Source organism: Scatophagus argus, chromosome 6 (genome assembly GCF_020382885.2).
Source record: "Scatophagus argus isolate fScaArg1 chromosome 6, fScaArg1.pri, whole genome shotgun sequence".
Taxonomy (NCBI): Eukaryota; Metazoa; Chordata; class Actinopteri; family Scatophagidae; genus Scatophagus; species Scatophagus argus.
In genome coordinates this window covers 8,459,881-8,487,830 of record NC_058498.1, presented here as the reverse complement: position 1 = coordinate 8,487,830, position 27,950 = coordinate 8,459,881, and the positions used below count along the sequence as shown (strand labels likewise).

Sequence of the window (27,950 nt, the reverse complement as noted above, 5' to 3'; positions counted from 1 at the left end):
GTAATGTTTTCTTTGCAATAAATATATATATTTGAAAAATATTGATATTAAATTGATAATACTACAGTTCTTATAATAAAATAATACTTGCAGATGTAATGTGATAATATGTTTATTGGTGTTTTAATTAGTGACAAGTATTCAATGTAATCAAATGCTGTTTGTGCTAATAAAGAATGCCTTTTATTTATGTAAATATTACAAAACTGTTTTTATTATCCGAGGCACATGAGCTTGAGTCTAATAGCATTGTCAATCCCTGACCAATCAGCTGTCTTCAGTTACACAAACATAAACACAAGCCAATCAGATTCTTCACCGGTTTCTCTGATCCCGCCCCTGGAATATACTTTGGCCAATTAGCGTCACTTGTGGGCGGAACCTTTCACCGCTCACACCTGCAGTCGAAAACAGTAGGGAAATGGAGAGTCAATGACAAGCTACCGGCTGTTGGTGTGCCCGATAAGGAGATTTTACCATCAGTATAACAGAAAGGTAATCGTAAACGAGTCATAAAAGTTTAACGAGTCTTCGGCACTCATTACGTTGTGTGTGTCGTTGTAAGAATGTCTTTTTAAACCACTAAAAGCATCACTGTAACATGCTAGGAGGAGGAAGCGACTGTAGTGTTAGCTAAGAGTTTTCCTCTTCTTCCTTCTTCGCTCTTTTTTAACCTAAATATTTTCTCTGCGTTAGCTGCCAGTTGTGCACGAGTCGAACTGTGGAATAAACCCGTAAATGCATTGGCTAGTAATTATATTTTTACTTGATATTTTGTTTTAGCAAGTTGTGTCCCAAATGAAATGCTTTTTTATTGTTCAAATTGCCCCTGATTAAGTTGTGACTAACTTATTCTACTGCATGCTGTTACTCTGTACTTGTGAGTTCAATTTATACAATTTCATTAGACTTATAAGACGTACCATTGTGTTAACTTGCTACATTACATCACAGAAATATTACATATGAGTAATGACCTGTGTTTTCCAGGTGTGTGCCTCAATAACGCGTGGTGAAAATAGAAAAGACGGTTAAAATGTCAAATAAGATACAATAGTTACCAAACCTTTGTCCTATACCTGCACTGACATATGCAGAGTCTTGTAAACATGTAAACAGATGAATGCAAAAAAAAAAAGGAAAAGAAAAACAGTGTTTGTCTTTGAGGTTAGAACAGATTTGCAAAAGAAATTAGCCGTGTAGTTGCTGTTTAACCTGGCACAAATCATGAGCCAAACCTTCAGATTATTTACTACAGCACAAATACAAGAGAGACACCATACTCACGTAAGCCGCTGGGATCAGGAGGATTTCAGGATGAAGCAGGGGATTGTCTGTCTTGGGTAGATCACAGCAGGCACATAGGATAACCTTCACTCACAGTAAATATGAAAACAGCCTGTTGGATGTATCGCACGGAGAATCTTTAACTTTCTTCTGCATACTTCTGCCTACGTTTAGAGCATGAATTAGAGCAGAAATATGAGGGTTGGAATAAAAAGCTGTTTTCTGCTGAGGCTTAAGCTCAGCTGTGCTCAGCCACAGTTGTGTCCTCTGCAGGGAAAAGGTCAGGGACAGTTTCTCACTTTAAGTCTTCGCTCATGATAGTTTATTCATAGTCAGCATCAGCCGTTAAATCACCGCATTTGAGAGAGCAGTAATAAAAAAAATAAAATAAAACACTTCAAATATAAACAGAGAAAAGTGCCTTCAAGAGTAGCAGATAATAGCCTCCAGTGAAATCTTGTTCAAATAAACCTTTAGAACAAATTTCTGAAGGGGTGAATGCAGCCATGTATGAAATCCTAATCCAAAGCTAAACCATATGTTTTTAACATTTTGTATGTGGTAAATGAGATAAATAACTTAAGCTGTAATTGAAATGGGAGCACAGTATCCATGTGTCCCCAATAGCTTGACAACATGTCTTTATCTCACCGCATTTTGTGTTTCACAGCTTTGCATCATGGCCGGGTAGCTTTTCGGAGCAATGGGGTTTTTCAGGCAGCTTGCCCTCCTGCTCTGGAAGAACATCACATACCGCAGGAGGAACAAGGTGGCCACATTTTCACTTCACTGAAAAGAGTGAAATAGTTTGTTGATTCTGTAAGGAGAACTGCTGTATGAGATACAGCTTAGAGGTTAAATGAGCAAATTACTTGACGCACATCTAAACAGCTCTCGTGTTCTCCTCTTACGCAGATCCAGCTGATCATCGAGCTCCTCTGGCCTCTGTTTCTCTTTGTCATCCTCATCTGCGTTCGTCAGTCACACCCGCCTTACAAACAGAGCCAATGTGAGTGATATTATGTAATGTGGGTGTTTTCAGACACACACACACACACTCTTAACAAGGTCTGATAAATGGCTCTGTGCCAACGAGCTAAAGAGGATCAACTCACCAAGAGTGAGTCCTGTGCCTCATGCACATTTATTTTCCCATCCTGCTTTGTTCTTGACCTTCTTTGAGAAGTCCTGCATTAGCATAAGCTCACATGACAAGACAACACAATCGAAGTTTGGGACACTGTATGCTGTAAACTTTTCAAAGACCATAACGCATTTGGAAAGAAAACCACACCTTCCACTCCTCAGTAAGGGGTGTATATTTACTGTATACGTTTTTTTAAGTTGTTTTTTTGTGGATTTTGTGGTAAAGGAGTTGACACAAAGCATGCAGTAAATTTTGCTGTGCGAGCATGAAAAGTTTGCAAATGTGTATGTGTTTTGTTTTTCCCAGACATTTCTTATGTGAGAGCCTGCTTCTTCTCTCCTGCTGTTGTCCTCTTTAGACCAGTCTTACATGTAAAGGCAGATTACAGCACGTGGAATATTATAAATATAATTTCATATCAGCTGTACAAAAAAAAAAGCTTTTTGGTTCAGTTATAGCAGCTGGGGTTTAGCGTTCAGTTTGCTGTCTCTGGACTGTATTTCAGGTCACTACTACAGCATTTCCATTGTTTGGTGTTTCAGGCTAATCTCCTGGTACTGAGGTGTTTGTGTTTTGTTTTCCTTTCACTTGTAGGTCACTTTCCAAACAAAGCCTTACCGTCAGCAGGGACCTTGCCCTGGATTCAGGGTATTATCTGCAACATCAACAACCCCTGCTTTCACAGCCCGACGCCAGGAGAGACGGCAGGCCAAATTGGCAACTTTGACAACTCCATGTAGGTAGACTGGAGGTAAAAATGTGTGCATCAGTCTGCACTTGTGGCGTTTACAGGAGGAGCAGTGCTTGTAGTTTGGATTTGCCCAAAAGATAAATAGACAAACTGCATTCAGTCATGATTTATGTTACAATTAAAATTGTTGTTGATAAAACAGACAAACATGCATTTTACTGTAGACAGAGAGAGATTGACGGGAGACACAATCTGTTGCCTTTGAGTAAGTAAGTATGACTTTGCATAAGCATACTTCATACCTGCCTTGACACCACTCTCATGTCTGTGTGCTGAATATGAAGCTACAGCTAGCAGCTTGGTTTAGCACAAAAACAGGGGAAAACTGATAGCTTGTTTATGTTTTAAGGTAACAAAATCACCATGCCAACTGTCAAGATATATCTTTGGTTTTATTGGTGGTTATGTGCTGGACTATTTGTTGGCCAGGCACAGTGTCTTCCTGTCGTTTTGTTTTTTCCATGAGATTGCCAGGTAACCAGCTGAGAATTTTTGCTCTTCTCCAGGCAGCAGTTGGTTTTGTTTGATGTCACTGTGATTTAAAATTCAACTTGAAATCCATTACAGTCAGTATTTAGTGGCATATTACTGGCACATATTTTTATGTAATTTATTTAATTTTTGCCTTCCTTTATATGAACAATAAATGGCTGCATTTCTATAGCAGAAAACACTTTTTTCCAGAATGCTCTGATTCGGGGGTCAGGGATCGAACTGCCAAGCCTGTGATCAGTAAATGACCTGCTCTTGTGTCAAAGTTGCATATTGTTGGGTGATGCAGTTGACTACAGAGGCTGTTAAAACTGTTCTTTGGTGCTTTGATTTGCTTCACTGAACGTTCCACATCGGGTCTAAACATCCTGTTTCCTGCAAGAAACAGAATATGGTTGGTGTTACCAGTGAATTAAAAAGTCTGTTCCACTGTAGTTAAATGTAAACTAACTGCATGTGTTTGTCCCATTGAAGACTCCTCTTATTGATCTTCTCCTCCAGACTGTCCCGTCTCTTCGTGGACGCACAGACTGTTCTGTCCTACAGTGGAAACCAGAGATTCTCAGGCTTTCAGGACCTGATGGAAAGTGTCCGAAGGCTGGGAGAGAGACCTGGAGCCTGGCCAAGTACCACAGCTTGTTTGAATCTCCTCTAGCACAGACCATATACTGGTGTTTTTTCCTGTAGGCATCTTATTCAGCTGACAAATAATTGTTAGAATTTCTCATTACAGAGCCTGGATTGGCTCTTCCTTACTACCAGTGATGAGTTGAGCTATTTTGGTAGACCAAACACACAAGCAATGGTCATAGTGCTTAATGTAAAGGTATATCTTTCAGGTTGCTTTCCAAGAATCAGAATAAATTATGTATATGGAGAAACCCAATAGAGCCTTGCCTGCAGTCAGTGCAGTTTAAACAAAGTGATCCTGTGGTAAAATACAGGAAGACAAGATGACCACAATGTTTAAGTCAGAGAAGACAGCAGAAGGAGTTGTTTACTTCAAATGTCTGGGCACTGGCGACAACAATTCCTGTGCAGATGTCCATTTCTGAATAACTTACAGAACATTTCTCTTTATTAAATGAATGCGTTCACAGAAAAAACATGTTATGGTATGACTAGCAGGATCAAGTCAGTCTTTCCATCAATTCAGATTTCCTTTTCTTTTGAGCCAGCACTGTGTTCCCAGACTTATCTAAAAGGTTACTGTAGCTGTTCTGTATGAATGCCTTTCAACGGGTGTCGAGTGACCAATTCAATGTGGCCATTTACGGTTGTGAAAGCAGCTCCGAGTGGCTGCTTTGCCTCTCCTTGCTGAGCAGATTAAATTACATGTTCACTCCAGGCAAACAATTGGATGAATAAAAGCGGGTCTTCACTGAGGTTTTTCATGCAGCAGAATTCGATGTAAATGTCCCAGTAGACACCTACTGAATCCTAAAATCCTGACCGAATGATATGGTGTAAAAGAGACTTGTTGTAAAGAGGGGTTTTTATAAATGCAAAACTCTGCTGGGCTAAGCAAAGTTTTAGTTTTGAGGATTTCTCATTGGTACATCTTTGCAGGAGGCAGAATTGGCTTAAATGGTTTAGTTAAGGACCAAATGAAAGAACACACTTTTCTTCCTGCTTAGGTTTTTAATTATATACATTATATATATTACATTATATATAATTATATTATAATGATGTCCAGTAAAAATCCCCAAAGATAAGAGAAGGGGAAATAAATATTATAAATCCTTGGACTATAGTGATAAAAATACTGTTTAAATTATTTGGCATATCTCCTGTAGTTAGCCTTGCTGACTGTCCAAGCGCAGTTTAGCCTTAACGCTTACGTTTCCCCTGTAGATCTCCCAGTGGAAGAATACCTGAGAGCCAATGAGACGTTCTCGACCTTCCTCCTGACCAATGGCAGTCTGTCGCCTGTGACTGTGGACCAGCTGATGAAGGCTCGTCTCAATTTTCAGGTGAGGTATCGGCCGTAAGTTCTTGGATAACAAACATCTGATGTGCAGAAGAAGGAGCCAAAAAGGCGGCACAAAAGATTTTACAGTCCTGATACCTGAACAAAATAGGAAATATGAACTATTGAACTGACTGGCTGGGTTACATAAAAGCTGAATAAAAATTATGGCTAAAACAAATCTGAATTTGAAAAGCATAAGGTAAATGGTAAACTTTAAAGAATAAGTAGCATAGAGAAGGTACTAACAACATGATGTTAAACTTTTGTGTGTTATATGTCTCTTAGCCTAACATTGTTAAAAGTACCTGTGCTGCATCCGTTTTATCCCATCCAGGTTTCTCTTGCTGGAGCTCAGATGCAGCTGAAGGACTTGGTGTGTAATGCGAGCATGCTGGGACAGTTTCTGACGGTCGACGGAGGAGACGCCACCATGAATGATCTTCAGACTCAGCTGTGTAACCTGCCAGCCGACATCCTGCGGGAGGCTGAACGCCTTTTCCTCTCTCAGCTCGACTTTACCAAGTTCATCACGGTAGAATCAGTGAGCAGGGAAACCTGCAAAAATGCACCAGTTCACCAGTGCAAAATTCAGTGGATTCAGATGCAGTTATTCTGCCTGTTTGCTGTAACACCAAGTTGCTTGTATATCTGATGCGTTACAGTAAGTTCTACCGTCAGTAAACCTGTCTGTCTGTGCTTCATGTCAGCGAGACCGTTTGATGGCTAACGCTGGCGATCTCAGGCTCATCAGTCAGTCCGTCACCTCAGTAACCCAGGAGCTGGCTGTCCTCATGAATGATGTAAGAGCACACCTGGTTTTTCACCTGGTCATTCATTTTTTCCCTTTTCTTCAAATGAAAGAATGTAGATTGGACAGAATTTTTTTGGAGGAGCTGCATATTTGCATTTATTAACCAATAAATCAAACTGTCATTTTATGTTATGACTTCATATTATGGCGTCTAATTAATCTTACAGGTTACAAGTTTTTGTTATTTTTATATGTCATCTGTTTTCTCCTTGTTTGCTATTTAGTCTGTTCCTACATGATGTTTTTCTTATTTTCTGAGGGCTAAAATTGACCAGGAATGAAAATGAATGCCATCTTTTTGCAATGAAGCAAACTTCTGTGTTTCCTTTCTCTTCCTCCCACAACCCTCTTCCTTCTCTGTCCCCTTTCAGTTGTCCTCTCTGTCCAGCTTTGCAGAGATGGACGCAGCTCTTCGTCTTCTGTCTCCGGAGAATCGCTCGGCTCTTCCCAGGGAGAGTTTTCGTGCTTTTTCAAAGATCATGTGCGGTCACCCTGAGGTTGGCGGTGAGCGCATCCCATCACTCAACTGGTATGAAGACAACGACATCAAGTCCTTCTTAGGTAAAAATGGCACTGAAGACACAGACCTGGACCGTGACAACAACACCAGTAAGAGTTTCTTGTTTGTCTTTGTTTGCGTGCAGTTTCTTTGTTTTCACCCACTGAGAGAACATTTGTATTGATATTTTAAAGTGAGGAAGTTGTTTTCCTGTCCAACAGAGGAAATTATTTGCTTCATAACTCTGAAACCCAGCAAAGTTTTCCTCTTTAAATATATAACAAGGTTGCTCATGATCTGATACTCTGATCTTTAAGATAAATGACAAGATAAAAACATCATAACACCACTGGGCATCGAGTTCTAACTGTGCCGTGAGTGTCGCATTTAACCGAGTGTTTTTGTCCACCATTTGTCCTGTTTGATCTGTCCTTTCCTCCCCTCAGCTCCATTCTGTAAAAGTTTGATCCAAGGCCTGGAGTCCAACCCTCTGTCTCGCATTGTGTGGCGAGGAATAAAACCTCTGTTTATTGGAAAACTGCTGTACACACCAGACACTCCTGCAGTACGACAAGTCATGAAAGAGGTACAGAGAGTCAAACCTCAGAGAGCCCATCCTGTTGTCACACTGCAATCATCGTTAAAAATACAAGGTCTTCCAGGTGTTCCAGTATGCAGTATTTACTACAAAAAAACTACAAAAGTGGAGGACGTGTGTCTGAAATCAAAACGGACCGTTTAAAACAGTTCTAAAACCAATGAATATCACAAGTTACAGACAGGTGTATTAGTTTGTGTTTTATAAGGCTTCATAGTGACAATGTACTTTAGAATGTAAATGAAGGGCAAAAGTTGCCCCTTTAGCCTGACAAACTTTCCAAAATTTTAAATATCCTTGTTGTGGAATGTCATGGTGGTCCAGCTGGAGGACTGAGAAGCCAAACGCGTTTTCTGCACTTGTACTTTTTGTGAGACAACTGTAGGCAAGAAAATGCATCCATCTGAGCTAACTACATTTTGTGTCTGCGGAAGGTGAACAAGACCTTCGAGGACCTGCAGATCCTCCAGGAGCTGAACGAAGCCTGGATGGAGGTGGGACCACGAATCAAGAACTACATGGAGACCAGTGTGGAGATCCAGCTGCTGCAGGTCAGACTCACCAGCTGCTGTCTCTCTACTGGAAGGATGAGTGTGCTGTGATACGTTTGGAGCCAAAAATCCTTTTTTTCATATCCTGTGTTTGTTGCAGAATTTGTTGAGGCGGCCAGAGGTGGCAGTGCTGGTCAACCTTCGTCTGGAGAACACATCCTGGACGGCTTCACGGATTGCACGTTTCCTGTCCACACCCTCGCCAGATGCCCCAAGGAACCCTGGGGCACCGCCTACCTGGCTGGACATCTACAACGACCTCAGCCACACCGTCTCCACTCTCGCACAAGTCACTGAGGTTTTCTAGTTTTCTTTTAACCCTGTTAAATGGGAAAATGAATAAGTTAAAATCACTTTAGTTTTTGCACATAGCAGTGTAAGGTATAAGTTAACTTCATCTGTGCACTGTTATTTATCACTCATATGTTTTGCATGTGCTGTAATCCCTTCAGTGTTTCTCCCTAAACAAGCTGGAGGGTTTGGAGACCGAGGGCCAGATGGTTGAGAGGGCTCTGGAGCTGCTGGAGGACAGGCAGTTTTGGGCAGGTGTGGTTTTCCTGCTGCCCAACTCCTCATCCCCTCACCTGCCGCCTCATGTCACCTACAAAATCCGAATGGACATTGACGATGTGTCCCGAACCAACAAGATCAAGGACAGGTACTGAGGAAGCGACCAAAACGTTTTGCTTATGTCCTGCTATTCTTTTACGTTTCTATTTCTAGGGCTTTTTCGTTGGAAATTCAGAGAAACAGGTTTTATGGTTGTACTTGAAAATTGCTTTTTCCTAAACCCGATACTCCATTGTTTAAGACATATCTTCGTACTAATCCTTTTCTCTGAGAAATGCAGTGGGGTAACTCGACAGACCAGAATGGGGTACATCCTCCTCTGTTGTAGTTTTCATTGTTGAAGAACTAGAAAAGTTTCACCTTTCAAATAATTTAGCATTTGGTAGATAAATAGTATTCTTCTCTACAGAACTTGTTGATGTCAGGTTATCAGGTTCTGTTTTATTGTTGCTGACAGGATTACCCGATCCTCTGTGATTTTCTTGTTGTTGACTTTATCCAAGTGCTTGGATTTCAAAAAACAAAACACAAAAAACATTTTGGTGTTTTTTTTTTGTTTTTTTTTTCTTCAGGTTTTGGGATCCTGGTCCAGCAGCCGACCCGTTTAATGACATGCGCTACATTTGGGGTGGCTTCGTGTACGTCCAGGATCTGGTGGAGAGAGCTGTGAGCCGCATCCTGACTGGAGTTCAACAAACAACAGGCATCTACATCCAGCAGATGCCCTACCCCTGCTATGTGGATGATGTGTGAGTCCCAAGTTGTTGTAAATTGATGTCTTCAATAAACTATGCACACAGTCTAACATGTTCATGCTGGGCAGAGACCAGTGCAGCCAAAGAGTTACTCTTTGGAAGTCTTTGGACGTTTGTTTCCTGTTTGTTTGGGCCACAGCCACACTTCTCTGACCTGTAGAGTCCCCGTAAATGTTCGCTAACAGTTTAAAAACATATCTTCTATCGTAACATATATCAAAAGGGGTATTTTAATTTTTGAATAACCTTTAAAAAACATATTTTAGGCTTTAAGTACGTTATTTTCCATCATCAAATTTGGTTTACCTACGTAACAGTTTCCTTCGAGTGCTGAATCGCTCTCTGCCGCTCTTCATGACGCTGGCCTGGATCTACTCGGTGGCCATGATCATCAAAGGCGTGGTGTACGAGAAGGAGGCGAGGCTGAAGGAAACCATGAGGATTATGGGTCTGGGAACAGGAACGCTGTGGCTCAGCTGGTTCATCAGCAGCATGATTCCTTTCCTGATCTCTGCTGGGCTCCTTATTGCTCTGCTCAAGGTAAGATAACAGCACAGTCTGTACAAAATACATCCTCACTACTCATACTGGATATCTGGGCGTGATCGCAAAAGAAAATGTAGAACTATGTATAAAGATTATTGTCTTATTGGATTTCTAAATGCTATCGCTGATGTTGGAAGCAAAGGTTTCATCTTCTGTAACATTTGTCTCCTGCAGTCAGTTTATCTTCCTACTTTTCCTCCGTGTTATTCGCAGTGGGGCGACATCCTGCCATACAGCGATCCGTCTGTTGTGTTTTTCTTCCTGACTGCGTTTGCCACCGCCACCATCATGCAGTGCTTCCTCATCAGCACCTTCTTCTCCAAAGCCAACCTGGCTGCTGCATGTGGGGGACTTATATACTTTGGCCTGTACCTGCCCTACGTGCTGTGTGTCGCCTGGAGAGATCGCCTCAACACCAAACACAGAGTCCTCGCTGTCAGTAAAATAATTATGGCTTCAGTCAAACCATTTCTTTTCACAGGCACACCACTGCAAAATAGACCCCTGGTTGTACAAAACAAATGATTAAACATCAGCAAGAATGCAGTATGCAGATTGAAATTGTACCATTAGATTTAAGGTGTGTAATTTTGTGTCCTTCCTCAGAGTTTCCTGTCCCCTGTGGCCTTTGGCTTCGGTTGTGAGTATTTCTCTCAGTATGAAGAACAAGGTGTGGGCATCCAGTGGTACAACCTCCACTCCAGTCCTGTGGAAGGAGACTCTTACAGCTTCACTATCTCTATAACCATGCTTTATGTGGACGCCTTCATCTACGCCATCGCAGCCTGGTACATCGAAGCTGTGTTTCCAGGTGGGATGATTGGAACTTTACCTTGGCTATGGTTGTTCAGAGTATATTGCGGAATTTATTTTATGCATTCACGCCAAATTGTGTTTCGAATTTGGTACAAATGTCCAATTGGATTTGAGGGTGACCTGAGTCCATTCATGTTTTGTAATTAAATTTTCTAAATAAATGTATGGCTTCTTTGCAACAACATCCACGTTTGAAGCATTGTAGTCCACCACAACCTCTTTTGTTTTGCTCGCACTGAGCTTCAGGTGTTTGTATTTGCACCGTGTGACAAAACTCTCCATCAGTCACTGCATGTATGAGTCTGGACAGGCATGGATTTAAACTGCAATTTGACTGCTGTGTGGAGGCATACGACTGTGAGGCGGTGATTCTAGTATTTTAGTTGCTGAGTTACAATTAGGGATTACAGTTGCTGGGAATGCGAGATAACCATAGTGTCTCATCTTTTTTTGTTTGAGTACCACTTTGAAAACTGTGTTGGACTTTTTTGTTTCAGAGGCAGGACTGGAGATGCTAGCTTGACGATAATCATTTAATGTTGAAAGAGATGCTATTTTTATACCTTGTTGAAAAGATCCAATTGAAACTCACTTAGAGACTTTTTTCCCTTTTTCAAGTATTTGAGTTTATTGAGTTTTTGGTGGGATGCCTGTGCTTTTTTGGTTAACGATCTAAGAACATCTGAGGACTGCAGTGTGACCACAGAAACACTGATTAGACTGGTACTAAAACGAAAATAAAAACTTGATTTGGACCTTGTAGATTTGTCTGTGTGTTCATGTGTTTTTACACCAGGTGAATATGGCATCCCCAGACCCTGGTACTTCATCTTCCAGATCAACTACTGGGGTGGCGTCCCCCTGGAGGCAGGCATGCCGATCCCACCCGCACCTACAGAACAGGATGAAGGTACAAGACTCTAAAAGCTGCTGTACATCAGCTCTCTCTCCTCTGAGTTAAGCTGAGTCACAGTCATCTAAAAGTACAGTCACCGCTACGGCAGGCTTCCTTTGACCAATGAAGTTTGTTTTGTTTTATTTTGTTTTTTGTTTTTTTTACAATCAACCATCAGTTTGTAAGTGGATGTCACATCATTGAGACGTAGCTTGTTTATTGGACAGCGTTTTAGTAGTCTGTCATTCTGCCTGGCTGCAGACTTTGGCAGTCTCCTTCTTCTCTGGTTTTAATACCAGTAAAAAGATCATTTCAGGTAGTTTTGTATGTTTAAGCTAATTAACTGCAAATCAAGTTAATGAGCTGAGACAATAAACTCATTAACTGCAAGGTTTAAGAATACAAGGAAACCAAAGTTCAGTATTAGCATCAGTCCAGACTTCAGTCCAGACAGCACTGAGGAGCTGTATCTGTCTCTCGCTACCCATAATCCCTTTCATTTGTGTCCTAAAGTTGGTGCAATTATGTTCTCACAGTATGACTGTTTGGCTGGTGACCTCTGATCACTTACTACACTTATCATGGATTATGAATCACTCTGAGAGCAGATTCAGCCTGGTGTTATTAGTCACTTTAACTCCCCAACATTTACATGTCTTTAGTAGTATACTGTCCTTTGTAAACATTTAAAATGTGTTTCTGTGATCAGATCACATTGAACCAGAACCCACAAACCTGACCCTCGGTGTGAGTATCAGAAACCTTGTGAAAATCTACAAGAAGGGAGCAAAACTGGCCGTCAATCACCTCAACCTGAAGTTCTACGAGGGCCAGATCACATCCTTCCTCGGCCACAACGGAGCCGGAAAAACCACCACCATGTAAGGAGCCGACCTGGTGAATGACACACGATCACAGTCAGCAAAGAGGTCTTCTTTTTCATTGTATGTATGAGGACAGTTTAGAGGGTTTTTTTTATTTTACAAGAATCTGATGCAGAAGTAAACAGTTGAGTCAGATGGAGCCAAAAAGCCAGCAATTTTTTTTAGTGTCTGACAGTTGTTGGACTTAATTTGAGTAAAGATGACATGGCCAGCACCAGCACACATATGGTCAAAGGAAAAGTATAAGATCAGGATCTAATTTAAAGTAGAAGGTGTTCTGAGACAAAATATTTATTCTAATGTTTGTCAGATCTGTCCTGACTGGCCTGTTCCCACCCACCTCGGGCACTGTGTACATCAAAGGGATGGACATCCGCCATGACATGGACATCATCCGGAGGACGCTGGGCGTTTGTCCACAACACAATGTCCTGTTTGACATGTAAGGCTTGTCTTTCCGATGTCTCCTGGCATTGTTGCGTGCTGTTCTTGATTTCGTTAGTCACATTTCCCTCTCTCTCTCTCTCTCTCTCAGACTGACAGTGGAGGAGCATGTGTGGTTTTATGGGTGTCTGAAGGGTTTGTCTGAAGCCGAGGTGAAAGCTGAGCTGAACACTCTGCTGGACGATGTTGGCCTGCTGCACAAACGACATGAACAAACCAAAAACCTCTCCGGTAAACTCACTAATTATCGTTTGACCATTGTTTCATCAGATTGCCGAAATGCTGTATATTTTTTGTAGAGGATAACTTTGTCCCGTAAAAATAACAGCCCTCTGTCCCTCTGTCCCTCTGCCAGGTGGTATGCAGAGGAAGCTATCTGTGGCGATTGCATTTGTTGGAGGCTCTAAGGTGGTTGTTCTGGACGAACCTACAGCTGGGGTTGACCCTTACTCCCGCAGAGGGATCTGGGATCTGCTGCTCAAATACCGTAAAGGTGCAAGAGAAGTGGTGCTGTGGACTTCATTGTTGTTCTGAGATCAAAGAGAACCACATTTTAAAGGGCCACAAACCAAAAAGATACAGCTGTATCTGAAAAGGATGTACTGACAACAGAGGATGCTGTTTCAGAGTGAAAGCTGCCGAGCTTTGTTTGTCTTTACTGGAGTCGAGAGATTACATATCATCACACAAGAGTAGGTTTTGTAAAGTACTGAAAAAAAATGTGTGTAATTTCCTGACATACTTGCTGTAATCTAGAGACTGGTAGGAAGAAACTCCAAACTCATTTAGTCTCCATATGAGAAGCAAGCTACAAGACCTACATGAGACCAACAAAATCTAAAATAATCAATAATAATCAGTATTCATGTGTCCTGTCCTCCTCCATCAGACCGAACCATCATTTTGTCCACTCACTACATGGACGAGGCGGAGCTGCTAGGTGATCGGATTGCCATCATCTCCCAGGGGAGGCTGTGCTGCTGTGGCTCGCCGCTCTTCCTGAAATCCCACCTCGGTTCTGGCTACTACCTCACTGTGGTGAAGAGGGATGGACTGGGCACCAGTACTCCCAGCAGTACCAGTATCTACAACAGCACCAGCACCAGCATCAGCACCAACAAGCTGGCCCCTCTCAAAGTCTGTTTTTTTGTTTTTTAGTTTTTTTAAATTTTATGACATGCACAAAAACAAAACAACTTGAAAATGTGTCCGCCACCGACATTTTGGCAGTTGATCAGTCGTTCATGTCACACCAACATATTTGTCTCCTTTGTAACTGTTCTCATCATTGTGTTTCAGGACAGTGAGTCATCCATGAGTGAAGACACCGGGTTGGGAAGTGAGGAGAGCAGCTCATGTGAGTGTTAAACTGCTGTCTGGCCTCCACAGTGACCTGATGTGGTTCAGCATTAGCATTAGTTCAGTTTGGTGCACTTTCATAATACTAATACTAAAATCTCTACAACCACCAGTTGAGTGTTGATGATTAAATAAGAAAGGAATATAGGACACCCAGGCTAAAGGTCTTACTTACCTCTCTGCTCTTTCTCATTATCTTCACGGCAGACCTGGCGGCGTTGCTTTCCCTGGCACAACACCACATCCCAGGTGCGAGACTGGTGGAGGAGTCAGGGCGCGAGGCGGTGGTCAACTTCCCGCAGTCAGCCGCCAAGGACAGCAGCCTGTCCGTCTTCCTGTCCGAACTGGATGCGAGGCTGACTGAACTGGGCGTCAGCAGCTACGGCCTGTCTGACAGCACACTGGAGGAGGTGAGACATTTATATTGATAAAGGTCGAAGACTGTAGTTAGCTCTTAAGTTTTTACTGAAAAATCAGAAAAACATGAGAAATCATAAACAAGAGTCACACGAAAATATTGTAAAAATGATTTAATAGAATAAGAAGCAAACTAGCTAGATTCACGTCAGTATATAATGTATGAAGTACAGCACAGTAGTTAATCTAGTCAATAGATAGAGAGTTCAGAAGAGTAAAAGCAAAAAGAGTAAACAAACAAATAACAATTAACAAATACTGGGATTAATTATTATATTAATTATTAACAGCTTGCCATAGTGGCCTGTTCAGGTAACAGTAAACTGATCACAGACTAAATGAACAATTTAAAGGTTTCATGTCCAAATTAAACCTCACGACAGCCTGCGTGGTCTTGAGCACTTTCCCACTAACCTCACCTGGCTCTACTTGTGTTTTTGAGTTGTGTGTGTGTGTGCGCCTGACGGAATCAGTGTGATCTACAGGAGCTCAAGCAGGTCATAGCAGGAGGGCTGGATATTTGTAGAGCAGCCATGGTCTTAATGGGTTTAATGTTGGCGTTAGATTAGCGGTATAGTGGACTTGCAGTGTCTGACGCGTTTGCTCAGTATGAATAAGCCACTCAGCCTTTGCTCTCTTGACCTCTGTGTGAAGCTACAGGATGCCTTCGTACTGCCCCCTGCTGTCTGCAGCTTCAGCTGGAGACAATTTCCAGGGCAGTTATTCAATTAAAAAGGTGAAAATGTTCTGTTTCCAGGCAGCTCGAACACGGACAGATTGAAATTAATGGCTCGGTTTAAACGTTAAGCTGAATTAATCGAGAAAAGGACCTTATAGTGTTTGTAAGGATGAGTTTAATGTTTCATCAACACCACTCTGTTAATTTCCAGATTTTTTTGCAAGTGGCAGAGGAAACCGGCGTGGATGCTGAGCCGGAGCATCAGGCTGACTCTCCACACACACAGCCGCCATCGGCTGGGCAGAGGGCAGACAGACAACATGCTGAAGAACCTGAGACAGGTTTGCACAGTTACGCTTAAACAGACACTTGGTTTAATGTAAGTACCACACAGTGTTTTCATGCACAGCCAGTCTGCTGTTTCATCTCCAACTGTGGCTGTGTTTTTTCCATAATGCTGCCAGGAAGGAAAAGGCTTCGTAAGCAAGGTACCTTCAGATCGTCCCTCACTGAAAATCAACCTTTGGATTGAAAAAGATTTAGCTGATTATGGGTTCATGAAAGCATATGTTCAAATTAAGATTTTTGTACTGAATTTGCCTGTTTTAGACAGCTTTGAAATGACAGACCACATGCAGTTCAATTACAATCACATGCACTGAATGTTTCCATACGCAATCATAGTGGGACATAAACTTGCACATACAAACTAAAACCAATTTCAGTAGCTGCTGTTTAACCCGGACTGAGCCACCACACATATTTAGTAGTCATATGGAAACTGTGTGTTGCATTACTGCCATTACATGAAACACGATTAAATAGAAACACACCAATACTGTGAGTCCGCTGTGATGCTGTGTTTCTACTCTAGTTTTCCTTCGTTTTTCACGCCTTCATTTAAAAGGTGACAGGAGTCTATGCATTAATCAGCTCAGTATATCAGAACAAGGTCTCACCTTTTTGTTCTTTTTTACTTGCAGAACCTGTGGAGACGGACCTGCTCAGTGGAGATGGCCGAGGTGGGATCCCCATGACGGGTTGGTGGCTGACGTGGCAGCAGCTGAGGGCTCTCTTCATCAAACGCTGGCTTTATGCTCGACGGAGCCGCAGAGGCTTCCTCGCTCAGGTGATGACAAGCAGCAGCTGTTAGGGAATAAATAAATAAATTCAAAGACCATTCGTCATGGCCTTTCCACAATGAAAACAAGAGCTGCCCCTTCATCAGTTAGTTGCTTTACTGACAAAAATATTGTTTTCCGCTTATTTTATGGTGTTTCTGAAGTGAGTCACTTTCTCTGTAGTTTGTATTGAGAAGTTATTCAGCTGGTGGTTAATTTGTGCTTCAGATTGTCCTGCCTGCTGTGTTCGTGTTGGTCGCGCTGCTCTTCAGCCTCATCGTGCCTCCGTTTGGGAAGTATCCAGCGTTGCAGCTGCAGCCCTGGATGTATGGAGAACAGTACACCTTCTTCAGGTAGGGCTGCTCGAAATGATTCCCCATCACCTTTTCAGTCTGCGTCTTGATGGTTCAATACTGTGAAATAACTAATTGTTTTCTTCACTTGACGCCTTGTTGTCATAACTTTGATGGGTTTCCTCACCTCTGGTTTCATATTTACAGCAACGACGCACCTGGGAACCCAGCTGTGGAGAATCTGCTGGAAGCTCTGCTGGACCAGCCAGGCTTTGGTACCAAGTGCATGGAGAAAGAGGAAGAAGACAACAGCACGTAAGTCAATCCCTGTAAACATGCAAATATATACGTGCATGCATACCTACATATTTAGAAAATTTTCATATCAGTTTGCTACAAACAGGAGATAAATCACGGAGTAAAACTAAAAATGATGCTCTTCTTTTTGTGATGTTTATAAATATTGTCTTTTAACTGGCATGGTATTCAGGTCTGGCATCCAGCAGAAATTACAACGTCAGTTTTAAGATTTGTCTCTGAAAATCGCAAATTTATGGATTTGTAGAGTTCTTTATTCTTTTACATTTTTGTCCTGGATCTGAGGAGGCATTCAGGCAGCATTTCTGTGTTTAAACCACAAACCCGTTCTCCATGCAGGAGTCCTCAGTGTAAAGCCGAGCGGGGTGGTCTGTTAATGCGGCCACAGGTCTCCTACTCCACCTGGCAAATGTTCAGCCGAGGCAACTGGAGCAGAGACAAACCCTCACCTGATTGTCAGTGTAGTACGGAGGACGTCCGCCGGATGCTCCCTGACTGCCCGCAGGGTGCCGGTGGACTGCCGCCTCCTCAGGTCAGCGTGGGGTCGGGTCAGGGTCACCAGAACCCCTTCATCTGATGAAATGAAATTCATTTGATCTTCTAAAATGGAGTCGAGTAAAAACACATAATCTTAGATAATAGTGGTATTTAAGTTAATAATTTGTATTGAATGTGTGTTTGGTCATGGTGTCATAGGTGAAATACACTGTAAGCTGGATCTAATATCTGGCTGTAGAGATTTTTTTTTATATATATGTTATCTTTCAGATTAAAAGGCTGACTGGAGACATCCTCCAGAATCTGACGGGTTATAATGTCTCAGATTACCTGGTGAAAACCTACTCTCAGATCCTCAAGAAAAGGTACTTCAATAAACAAAAAACGCTAAGAGCCATTATGGTTTTGCATTGCACTTAATTTTATTACTTCTATTCACTAGTTTTGGTTTTTAGTTCTATTGAATAAAGGCAAAGGTCCAAAATACATAACATTATTTTCCCTTCCAGAATGCTTCAGATTTATTACATAGCATATGACTCTCAGAAATTGAGGGTCCTTATTTGCCTGTTTGTGTTTCCTTTAAAAACATTTCTCATACATTCACTCTTTTCCCTCTGTTTCATTCAACAGCTTAAAAACCAAGAAGTGGGTGAATGAATTCAGGTACGCTTGTGGTACAAAACATCACTTTGTAAGTAAATTATAAGCAGTACTTACAGAATCTGCAGTGTTAGACTTGTTTAATGTACTTTGGAAGGCCTGAAAAGAAACTATTGTAGATTTCCAAAGGTTATTAAAAGCTTAAATTCTGTGTCGCAGATATGGAGGCTTTTCCCTTGGGGGCAGCGCCAGCCAGACTTTATCTCAGGTCCAGCATGTCCAAGACTCGGTCACGGCAATAAGGACTCGTTATCGAGTTCCGGAGGTATAATTGATGTTTCATGCATGTTTAACCGAAACTGCTGTTTTCCTGGATGTTCTTTATGTTTTCTGATGTTGTTTGATCCATCACAGAACAGTTCACTGGATCATCTGCTCGACAGACTGCCGGATTTTCTAGGAGGACTTAACAGTCAAAACAATGTGAAGGTAAAGCCTGTATGTTTGTCTGTCTTCTCTCTTCACTTGGTCTGTAAAGAAAAACACTTTAAGACACACACATATAAAATGCATCCGGCTCCGTGTAGCCATTTACTGTATCTGCCAGTGTCCAGATGTTTTCCAGCAGCTGCAATCGAGTTTTTAGTTTAAATGTTTCTCTTTACTGTACGCAGGTGTGGTACAATAACAAAGGATGGCATGCCATGGTGTCATTTGTCAACGTGATGAACAATGGCCTGCTGAGAGCCAGTCTGCCACCAGGTCCAGAGAGGAGAAAACACGGCATCACTGCTTACAACCACCCGCTGAACCTCACCAAGGAGCAACTCACCGAAATGGCCATGTTAGTTCTCTGTTTATTGTCTTAGCCCTGTTTGGCTCAAGAGGTAAATTCAACCCAGTCAGGGTGTTTAAAATCTGACAGATCAATATCTGAGGGAGGTTTAACGTCAACACGAGAGGAAACCTGTGGCTGTCTGGAAGATTGAAAAAAACACAGTATGCTGTTAGGATGCAACACGATGATATGCTTTCAAAATTGGTCAGCAGTGATATACAGCTGGACTGAAATGTCCAAATAGAAGTACTTTCTACAGGAACTCTTGATGTCTGCAGAAAAGTCAACTTACACAGAATTTATTAATTGAATTAAAGAAGGTCAAAGTGTGAGTTGTCCACGATGAATGTGTTGTGTAAGTGAATAAGTTTTTTCCTGCTTGCTCTTTCAGGATGACCACATCAGTGGACGTTCTGGTTTCCATCTGCGTGATCTTTGCCATGTCCTTTGTGCCAGCCAGCTTCGTCCTTTTTCTGATTGAGGAGCGAGTCAGCAAAGCCAAACACCTTCAGTTTGTCAGTGGGGTGAAGCCAGTACTCTACTGGCTGGCCAACTTCACTTGGGACATGGTCAGTGCTCAAGAGAACTCTAATACTTTTCATGTCATAAGGATATTCTCAGTGTGACAACAATCTAAAACTAAAAGTGTTGGTCTGAATGCCTGTTAACCGACCAAGTATAGAAGCACTGTTAGGCCGGGTGTAAGAGCTGGCTCTGAAGTGAATCATCTGCAGTATTGTAAAGTAATGTTCACTGGACAAACTGGTTTTTTGGCCCACATAAAAGAAAGACTTCCTCATTTTCTGAAAGTTTGTGTCGTCATCTTGTCAGTTGAACTACACCGTACCTGCCACCATGGTGGTGCTGATCTTCATCAGTTTCCAGCAGCAGTCGTACGTCTCGGAGACCAACCTCCCTGCTCTCATCCTGCTGCTCCTGCTCTATGGGTACGTTCAGGCGCTCTCCGCTGACTTCTGTCCATATTGTTGTGCTCCATCTATAATCGAATCGAAATCTCAGTTTTGTTTTGTTTTTCATTTTCATGTGTGTCTGTCAACAGTCCCTACTGTCCCAGTTGAATTGTGGTCTACCAAAGGTCATGCACATATCTTTGCTAATTGAATACCTTAATCATCCCTTTTAGGTGGTCCATCACCCCTCTGATGTACCCAGCATCCTTTGTGTTCACTGTCCCCAGCACAGCCTATGTAGTCCTGACCTCCATCAACCTCTTCATCGGAATCAACGGCAGCATCGCCACCTTCGTTCTGGAGCTGTTTGTTGATGAGGTATGAACGCCACCAGTCTGCAGAAGGAGAAGATGGAAATCTCTTTTTATTGGCTAAGTGATAAACATTACATTAAATAGCGGCTATACAATTATGCATAACACAACACCATCTTCATCAGTGAGAGGTCATTCAATTAAATTGAGTTTCATTGAAAGATTTGGGAATTTTGTAGATTTTTTTATGGAACTGAGATAGGAAAGCAAGAAATCTTTATTGCTGAGTTATTCAGTCCAGTGAGACAATTTTTTCTTACTTTCTTTCTTTTTTTCCTTTCAGCATCTGAATGAGGTCAACAGGATTCTAAAGAAAGTGTTTCTCATCTTCCCTCACTTCTGCCTGGGACGTGGACTCATCGACATGGCCAAAAACCAGGCCATGGCAGATGCCTTCCAGAGACTGGGTACCTGTGCCTCTGAATAGATGTCTACCATCCAAAAAATCTGTTCACTATTTCAAACCCGAAAATTATTTTACCCCAAGAAACCCTAAACTTCTCCTTTTCTGATGCAGTTTGAATATAACACACAGGATGTAATTTATACAAAGACGAATGCATGTGAGGAATATCGTTGCATGTGGTTTTTCCTACTCCAGGCACAAAACAGACTTTGGACCCTCTTCAGTGGGACTTTGTAGGGAAGAACCTCTTTGCGATGGCAGCTCAAGGTGTTATTTTCTTCATCTTCACCATTCTGCTGCAGTACAAGTTCTTCATTCGCTTCAGGTATGCCTAAAACAATTCTCTCAGTGGGTGCAAGACCCTTCCTGCTTTTCCTGTTTTCCACACCAGCATGTCTCTACCATATGCCAGATGATGATGGGTAGTTAATGTGATGGAAATAAGTTTGATAAAATGCAGAGTGTTTGGTTGGAATCAAACTGCAGCATCTGTACCAGAAGGATTTCTAAAACCAGATGAGATTTAAATGAAATTAAATGAAAGTAGTGTATGTCCTCTGTGTGGAAACATGAGATAGATCGATGTCATAGTATCATTGCTCCACAGTATTAAATCTAAACAATACAGGGTGATCTCTCTGCTCAGGCCTTGGTGGGACGTCCCTCAGATGCCTCCTCTTGGTCCAGAGGATGAGGACGTTGCCAGGGAGCGAGAAAGGGTCATAAATGGCAAAGCCCAGTCAGACATCCTCACCATGATCGACCTGAGCAAGGTACAACAAGCACGTAAGCCTCAGAAGTAAAACTGAAACTGCTGGCAGCAAATCACTACAAATCACTCAGTTATAAGAGATAATCTGATGTGTTTTTGTGAGAACTGCTGATAACCAGTGAATAAACTGTCACAGCATCTTCCTGGAGCCGTCTACACATATTTTCATCATGTTCAGCCATAGTCCTTGGTAAACCTCTCCTATTGATCCTATTGATCCTGCACTGACAGACTGGTTGCTATGGTTGCATGACAGTGGATTCAAAGGTGATTTTACATCATAAAGAGCTTTTTGTTTCACAGGTTTATAAAGCGGGCAGGAAGCCGGCTGTGGATCGTCTCTGCCTTGGCATTCCTCGTGGCGAGGTGAGAGATCACACCCACTGCAGCACTCATTACATCATAGGACAATGAAAACACACACACACACACAGTCTAACTTAACTCTAATCAGCAAACAGCACTGTGTTTGTCGGCCATGTGTATCTGCTGTAGACACAATCATCATTGGAAACCTTTGCAAATGCCATTTATGAATCACTGTTTTCTCCCCCAAAGAGGCAATTCTGGAAAATATGCCAACTATTATTTTATCACAGTCGTTGCCTTGTTAGTCCTATTAGCATAGCAGCTGCTACTACAGCTGCCGTTGCTGCTGTTAATAATGTTGCAACTGCAGTGCCTCTTCTACAGCTGCTTCTACATCTAAACCCACAGCTATTACTGCCTCTACTACACTAGTAGTAGTTCTGCTACTGCTACTGTGAACATCTACTACATTTGAGCATTGACTTCATAACGTCACATAGTCTCAAGGGAACGGTCCCAGCTGCTTGCTTTAACTCTGCGTGTGTGGATATACAGTATTAGTAACTTGCTGATGTTGTGTTTGCTATGTGTCCTTCAGTGTTTTGGCCTGCTGGGGGTGAACGGAGCAGGGAAGACCTCCACCTTTCGCATGCTGACTGGAGACACAGACATCACCTGTGGAGAAGCCTTTCTTTATCACCACAGGTACAAACCAGCTCCACCGACCAGTTATTCAGACCTTCACATAGAGTTTTTCTTGCCTGATGTATGTGTGATATTCAATTGTTAAATATCACCAAGATCCCTAAACTTTGCTAAGCTACAATGTATTAGCAGCAGTAGCAGGAGTACAAGTGATAGTTATAGCTGCAGACAGAGTAATGGCAGAAGCAATTGTACTGGTGTTAGCAGTAGCGGAAGTAGCAGTTGTATTAGCAGTTGTGGCAGTAGTTGATGGTGGTAAACTGGTGGTTATAATGGTAGAATGATTAGTCTTAATGGTGACAGAAGTTGTTGAAGTACTAGTAATAGGGAACTATTGAAGATGTACAGTTTAGATTTTAGTATTAGCACTAAAGTGACAGTATCATGAGGAAAACATAGTAACATCAGCGGTAGACATTGGGTTAGCTATAGTACAGTAGTAATAGCAATACAATAAGTAAGTAGCAGTTTCTGTCATGCTATCAGTAGTCTTAGCAGTAGCAGTAGAAGTGGCAGGAGTACTACTGTTGGTAGGGTAAAACTGTGTATTTCTCTGGCTCTCAGTGTGCTGACAGAGATGGAGCGAGTCCACCAGCTGATGGGTTACTGTCCACAGTTTGATGCCATCAGCGACTTGCTGACAGGTCGGGAGCATCTGGAGCTGTACGCCCGTCTGCGGGGCGTGCCAGAGCAGTCTGTCGCCAAGGTAGCATAAAGGAGCAGCTCACCTCAAAACTGAAATAAAGCCATTGATTCACGTAAACGCTGAATTGACAGGGTGATCAAGTTGATGTGTCGTGACAGGTTTACGCAGCTGCACTGTGCAGGATTACATATAAACAAACCACCTCTGCTGTTCTGTAGGTGGCACAGTGGGGGGTGAAGAAGCTGGGACTGACCCAGTACGCTGAGCAGGAGGCTGGAGGCTACAGCGGAGGCAACAAGAGAAAGCTCTCCACCGCCATCTCCCTCATCGGGGCTCCGCCTGTTATATTCCTGGTGAGAATCGAACCGATTCACCAAACAGCTGGAGGGCAGCTGAGGAGGAACCTTTTATATATAAAAAATATCACCTGTTAAATTCTGTATGAGTTGGATAAACATGTGGAAAATGTACATTTATATTTGAATAGATACCACTGTAAACATTAAAAACACATACGTATCTCCACATATTGCACATAACAAAGACTTCACCTTTAAAAACTTCATTTTTGGTGCCACTCCAGTAATATCCATTATAATGTTTGCTTTAAGCGTAAAATGAGTTTTGACTTACACTTTTGTTTCCTCTATGCTTTAATTTCTTCTTAGGATGAGCCCACTACTGGTATGGACCCAAAAGCCAAAAGGTTTTTGTGGAACTGCATCCTCAGTGTCACCAAAGAGGGAAGAGCTGTAGTTCTCACCTCCCACAGGTAGGAGAACATGCACTCTAGACTGTTGTGCTATATATATATATGTCCCAGAGCCAAACATAGTGTACATGTTAATATTTCTGAACTTGTGTTTGTGTGATCAGTATGGAGGAGTGTGAGGCCCTCTGCACCAGAATGGCCATCATGGTCAACGGCAGATTTCAGTGTCTCGGATCTGTGCAACACCTGAAGAACAGGTAAACACGCTCTGTTGTCTGGTTTTATATATTCTGTTTAACCTACAGTACAAGTTGTCGTCTGTTTATCAGTCAGTGGATGAATAAATGTCAAAGATGTGTGCCCGCACTGCCCGGACTTTACCTCTCCTCTGTTATTAAACTACTGCTGGGATTTTTAGAGGCATTGAAATCAAAGTTTGCTTTCTGGTTTGATAAATCCACTGTCCCCATGGACATGAAGAGATCTCTGACAGCCCCTCTAAGTGCTGATATTTGTAGGGTGTTTTACTGTCACACTAACGCAGCCGCCTGAATCACTTGATGAGGTTTACAGTCATGACATGACTGAAAACTTCTGAATGCTTCAGAATTAGGAAAATCACCAAAGAGAATATTCGAGGGCATGCGCACAATTTATCTTAACTTTAGCTATCTCGTATTTGCGCACACTTACGTCTGTATGATGATGTATGGTTGTGTGTATTATCTCTTGTGTAAATACCTGTGCGGAAGGTCTTGTAGACCGTCGTAAGATTGACGTATTCTGTGTTATGTGTGTTGTTATGTATTATTATTAGAGCTGCACTGATCATATTCCAATCAGCTGTACTGATGTAACAGCACATATACCTCTGTCTGTTTTAAGTACTGTTTCTGTTTGCCCTTCATCTTCTAGGTTTGGTGACGGCTACACCATCATCCTCCGCCTGTTGGACGGCTCTAACCCGGACTCAGGCCCCATCGGCACCTATATGAAGAACTGTTTTCCCAGCATTGAGTTGAAGGAGCACCATCAGAACGTGCTGCAGTACCAGCTGCCGTCACACGCCTGCTGCCTGGCTCGTGTCTTCGATGTGCTGGCAAATAACTATGAGGAGCTGGGCATCATCGACTTCTCTGTTTCACAGACCACCCTGGACCAGGTCAGGATAACGATGCAGTTGGGATGGAAGCATTTAAACCTGCAGTCATCAAAGGATGACAGATATATAGAGGTCTTCTTCCCAAATATCCTTTATTGATACAATTTGTCAGTCACTCAGGGGATGCTGTCTCCCATCAGGCTTTGCTCTCTGATTAGTTTTTAGAGGGAAGCAGAGAAAAGCCTGAATTTGCATGCTTAACAAGGTTAACATTTACAGTTACTTGCAGATAAGAAACAAAAGAGCTGACTAAGCTGCTGCATAAGATAATATCTTTAGATATTTTGTTTGCATATGCGAGTTACTGTGCCAAATTGTAGTAAACTGTCCTGTCAGCAGCTCTAGTTTTAGCTCTTTCTCAAAGTTGGTTCTTGTACAGGTAACAATGAATTAGGTGCTCAGTTTTAAATGAGTATAAAGCCAGAGGAAATGTCATGCAGCTAGATAACCCCACCCCATCATTCTAACCTAGCTGTTTATGTATCATCACTGTGATATTAATTAAGTAAAGAATGAGTTAATGTGACACTAAAGCCGTTTCATTTCTGTAGGTGTTTGTCAATTTTGCCAAAGAGCAAACGGATGAAGACCACCTCACAGAGGTGGTTTCTGGCAACAGAACAGTCCAGACCAACTCGTCTGCGGTGCCCACCAGGATCAACCCTCCCGCCATCGAACCACAGCCACCAATCACACCCCCTCAGCCAAGCAAGACTTCACAACAGCTTGGGAAATCATCTGACGGCAAACCGAAAGAGGGTAAATCAAAAAAGGCGAAAGCTGGCAAGGTCAGATCTAAAGAAGGCAAAGCTAACGGAGAAAAAAGCAGCAGTACAGCAATGACCAGAATATCTCAGCCGGAGGAAATTAATCATTCAAGCCCGATGGACAGCGTTGGATCAAACAGCAGTAATGGTGGAGTTCAGGGAGAATCCAGCAAATCCAGTATGTCGAAACACAGGGCAGAAAGCTCCAGTAAAGATCCTACTGCGCTCTTTATGGTCAACAGCAACACGCAGGACAGTGCACTGTGATGTGGACTGGTCCAGTATGAGTTGAAAGGACCAAAAACAGTTAAAATCTTTTCTTACTCACCATGTGTTTGTTCGAATGTTGCTCATGTTGGCAGTGGCACCATTATCCAGCATGGAACAGTGGACAGTGGAAGTGATGCACTTTCAGGGTATCATTTTTGGTTTAACTGAGTCATTAGTGGTAAATTTATCAGAATAAAGAGCCAAAAGTTATTGCTTCCTTCAACCCTGATGCCAAAAAAGTTGAGACTGTGTGATAATTCTGAAAACAGTTTTCAAAAATCCAGAAAATGAAATTGATGATAGGGAGGTAAAATTGAATATATTGTCATCCTGTTTCAGTTGAGCATATGTCAGGAAGGATTAGCAAATTATCACATTCTGTTTTGTTGTTTTATTATTATTAATGTTTTACACAGTGTCTCTTTTTGGAATCAGGATTGTAATATGGCTTTGGTGCCTTGCTCACCTTGTTAACAAATGTGTAGCTTTATACCCTTTATCTGGGTTCATCTATCTTACACTGTGTGTTCCCTCTTAGCAGTCCAAAGTTGTGGTTTATTTATCCAAAAACAATATTATGCAAAGCTTCATCTAAAAACAAGGGGTGGCGTTCCTCAGGGCCCCATCATTAGACCCCTCAAAATCTCATCATTATTTTGCAGAAAGCACTTTAAAAAAAATGCTGCAAACTCTCAAACAGTAGCTGAATTACATGTGTTAAATGAAATTATTAAGATGATTTTATATGTCAAGGTGTCGTTTCTGAACAGTATACAATATGTTATTTTGACAAAATGCTTACTGCAAGTTCATGGCTAAATACTTTAAAATATAAGAAATATTTGTTGATGAATTTAACAAGTGTTATAGTTTTGTAAATCAAGAATTTATTTCATCTTTCATCGGTCAAAAAAATGTTTTTTTTATTTATTTTGTGTGATTTGTCATTGTGTAACAGTGTTGCTGTCCAAAGAGTGTATTATGTATGATGATAATCTGAGAGAAAATCTTTACTTCCTCTTACAGAGGAATTTGACATCCAGGCTTCCTGCATAGCTCTTGAAAGGTCTGAAAATCACATTTACTTATCACAAGATACTAAAATATTTATGAAATATGAAACTATTTGAAAGTTCCGGACCACTAGAAATTCTTCTACGATATGCCAAACAAGAAATACTAAGATCAAAGAATAAAAAGTTGTGTTCACTCTGAGCCGTGATCACCAGATGCAACTACATTGCCTTTGGTCTGCAATGTTGTTTTTTTTTTATTTTTTTATTTATGTAATTTATGTTTCTTTTAAAAAACACTATAATTAACATCATAAAAAAATGACACAGCTGACTGAATGTCCAAAGCAGGTTGTGACAGTACTGTAATGTAGCGTTACATATTCAAAAGAATATGTTACAACAGTAACTACAGGCATGAGACAAATTATTATATTATGTTAAAATATGTTTTAAAGGGTTTTTGAAGGAAAGATAAAAGCTGAAATGATGCAAAACTGAAACATTAAGCGGGATTAAACTTGCCTGTTCTATTGAATGTACTTTTATTATGCTTGAAAAGTTCTACTTGAACATTAATTTACCCATGCATCTACTATAGGATGTAGGATGTACATCATATACTGAAAATATGCTAGTATAGAATAAACGGGTATATGTCTGTTGTGAATGTTTTGTCCTGAAGGAAAATAAAACTATGGTTTTTCTGTATCATTTTGTAAAAATTGTCTGCTGTATTTCGTGAGTCCATTTTGT

General features: G+C 41.6%; 1 protein-coding gene across 3 annotated transcripts; it reads left to right on the top strand.

Annotated features, from left to right (window-relative positions):
- The first annotated feature begins 362 nt into the window (after window positions 1–362).
- Window positions 363–27,905, top strand: abca7 (ATP-binding cassette, sub-family A (ABC1), member 7). 3 transcript variants are annotated; one of them, XM_046390994.1, is made up of 50 exons: window positions 363–495; window positions 1,958–2,056; window positions 2,203–2,296; window positions 3,029–3,170; window positions 4,179–4,303; window positions 5,535–5,653; window positions 5,987–6,184; window positions 6,360–6,452; window positions 6,835–7,072; window positions 7,409–7,548; window positions 7,995–8,111; window positions 8,212–8,409; window positions 8,564–8,769; window positions 9,254–9,430; window positions 9,754–9,976; window positions 10,196–10,417; window positions 10,589–10,793; window positions 11,595–11,708; window positions 12,403–12,574; window positions 12,888–13,019; window positions 13,113–13,252; window positions 13,377–13,514; window positions 13,911–14,158; window positions 14,321–14,378; window positions 14,588–14,790; window positions 15,688–15,817; window positions 15,941–15,964; window positions 16,460–16,605; window positions 16,826–16,950; window positions 17,098–17,205; window positions 17,548–17,740; window positions 17,977–18,071; window positions 18,340–18,372; window positions 18,529–18,634; window positions 18,724–18,798; window positions 18,984–19,153; window positions 19,539–19,716; window positions 19,979–20,094; window positions 20,292–20,436; window positions 20,716–20,839; window positions 21,034–21,163; window positions 21,485–21,611; window positions 21,914–21,976; window positions 22,518–22,624; window positions 23,189–23,330; window positions 23,489–23,623; window positions 23,939–24,042; window positions 24,147–24,239; window positions 24,898–25,144; window positions 25,696–27,905. In XM_046390994.1, the coding sequence occupies exons 2-50, from the start codon at window positions 1,991–1,993 to the stop codon at window positions 26,176–26,178; spliced, it is 7,167 nt and encodes a 2,388-aa protein (XP_046246950.1). In that variant the 5' UTR covers window positions 363–495; window positions 1,958–1,990; the 3' UTR covers window positions 26,179–27,905. The 3 variants fall into 3 exon arrangements, with proteins under 3 accessions (XP_046246950.1, XP_046246951.1, XP_046246952.1); XM_046390995.1 differs by lacking the exon at window positions 15,941–15,964; XM_046390996.1 differs by lacking the exons at window positions 363–495; window positions 1,958–2,056; window positions 2,203–2,296 and having other exon boundaries at window positions 3,062–3,185.
- Window positions 27,906–27,950: the final 45 nt, after the last annotated feature.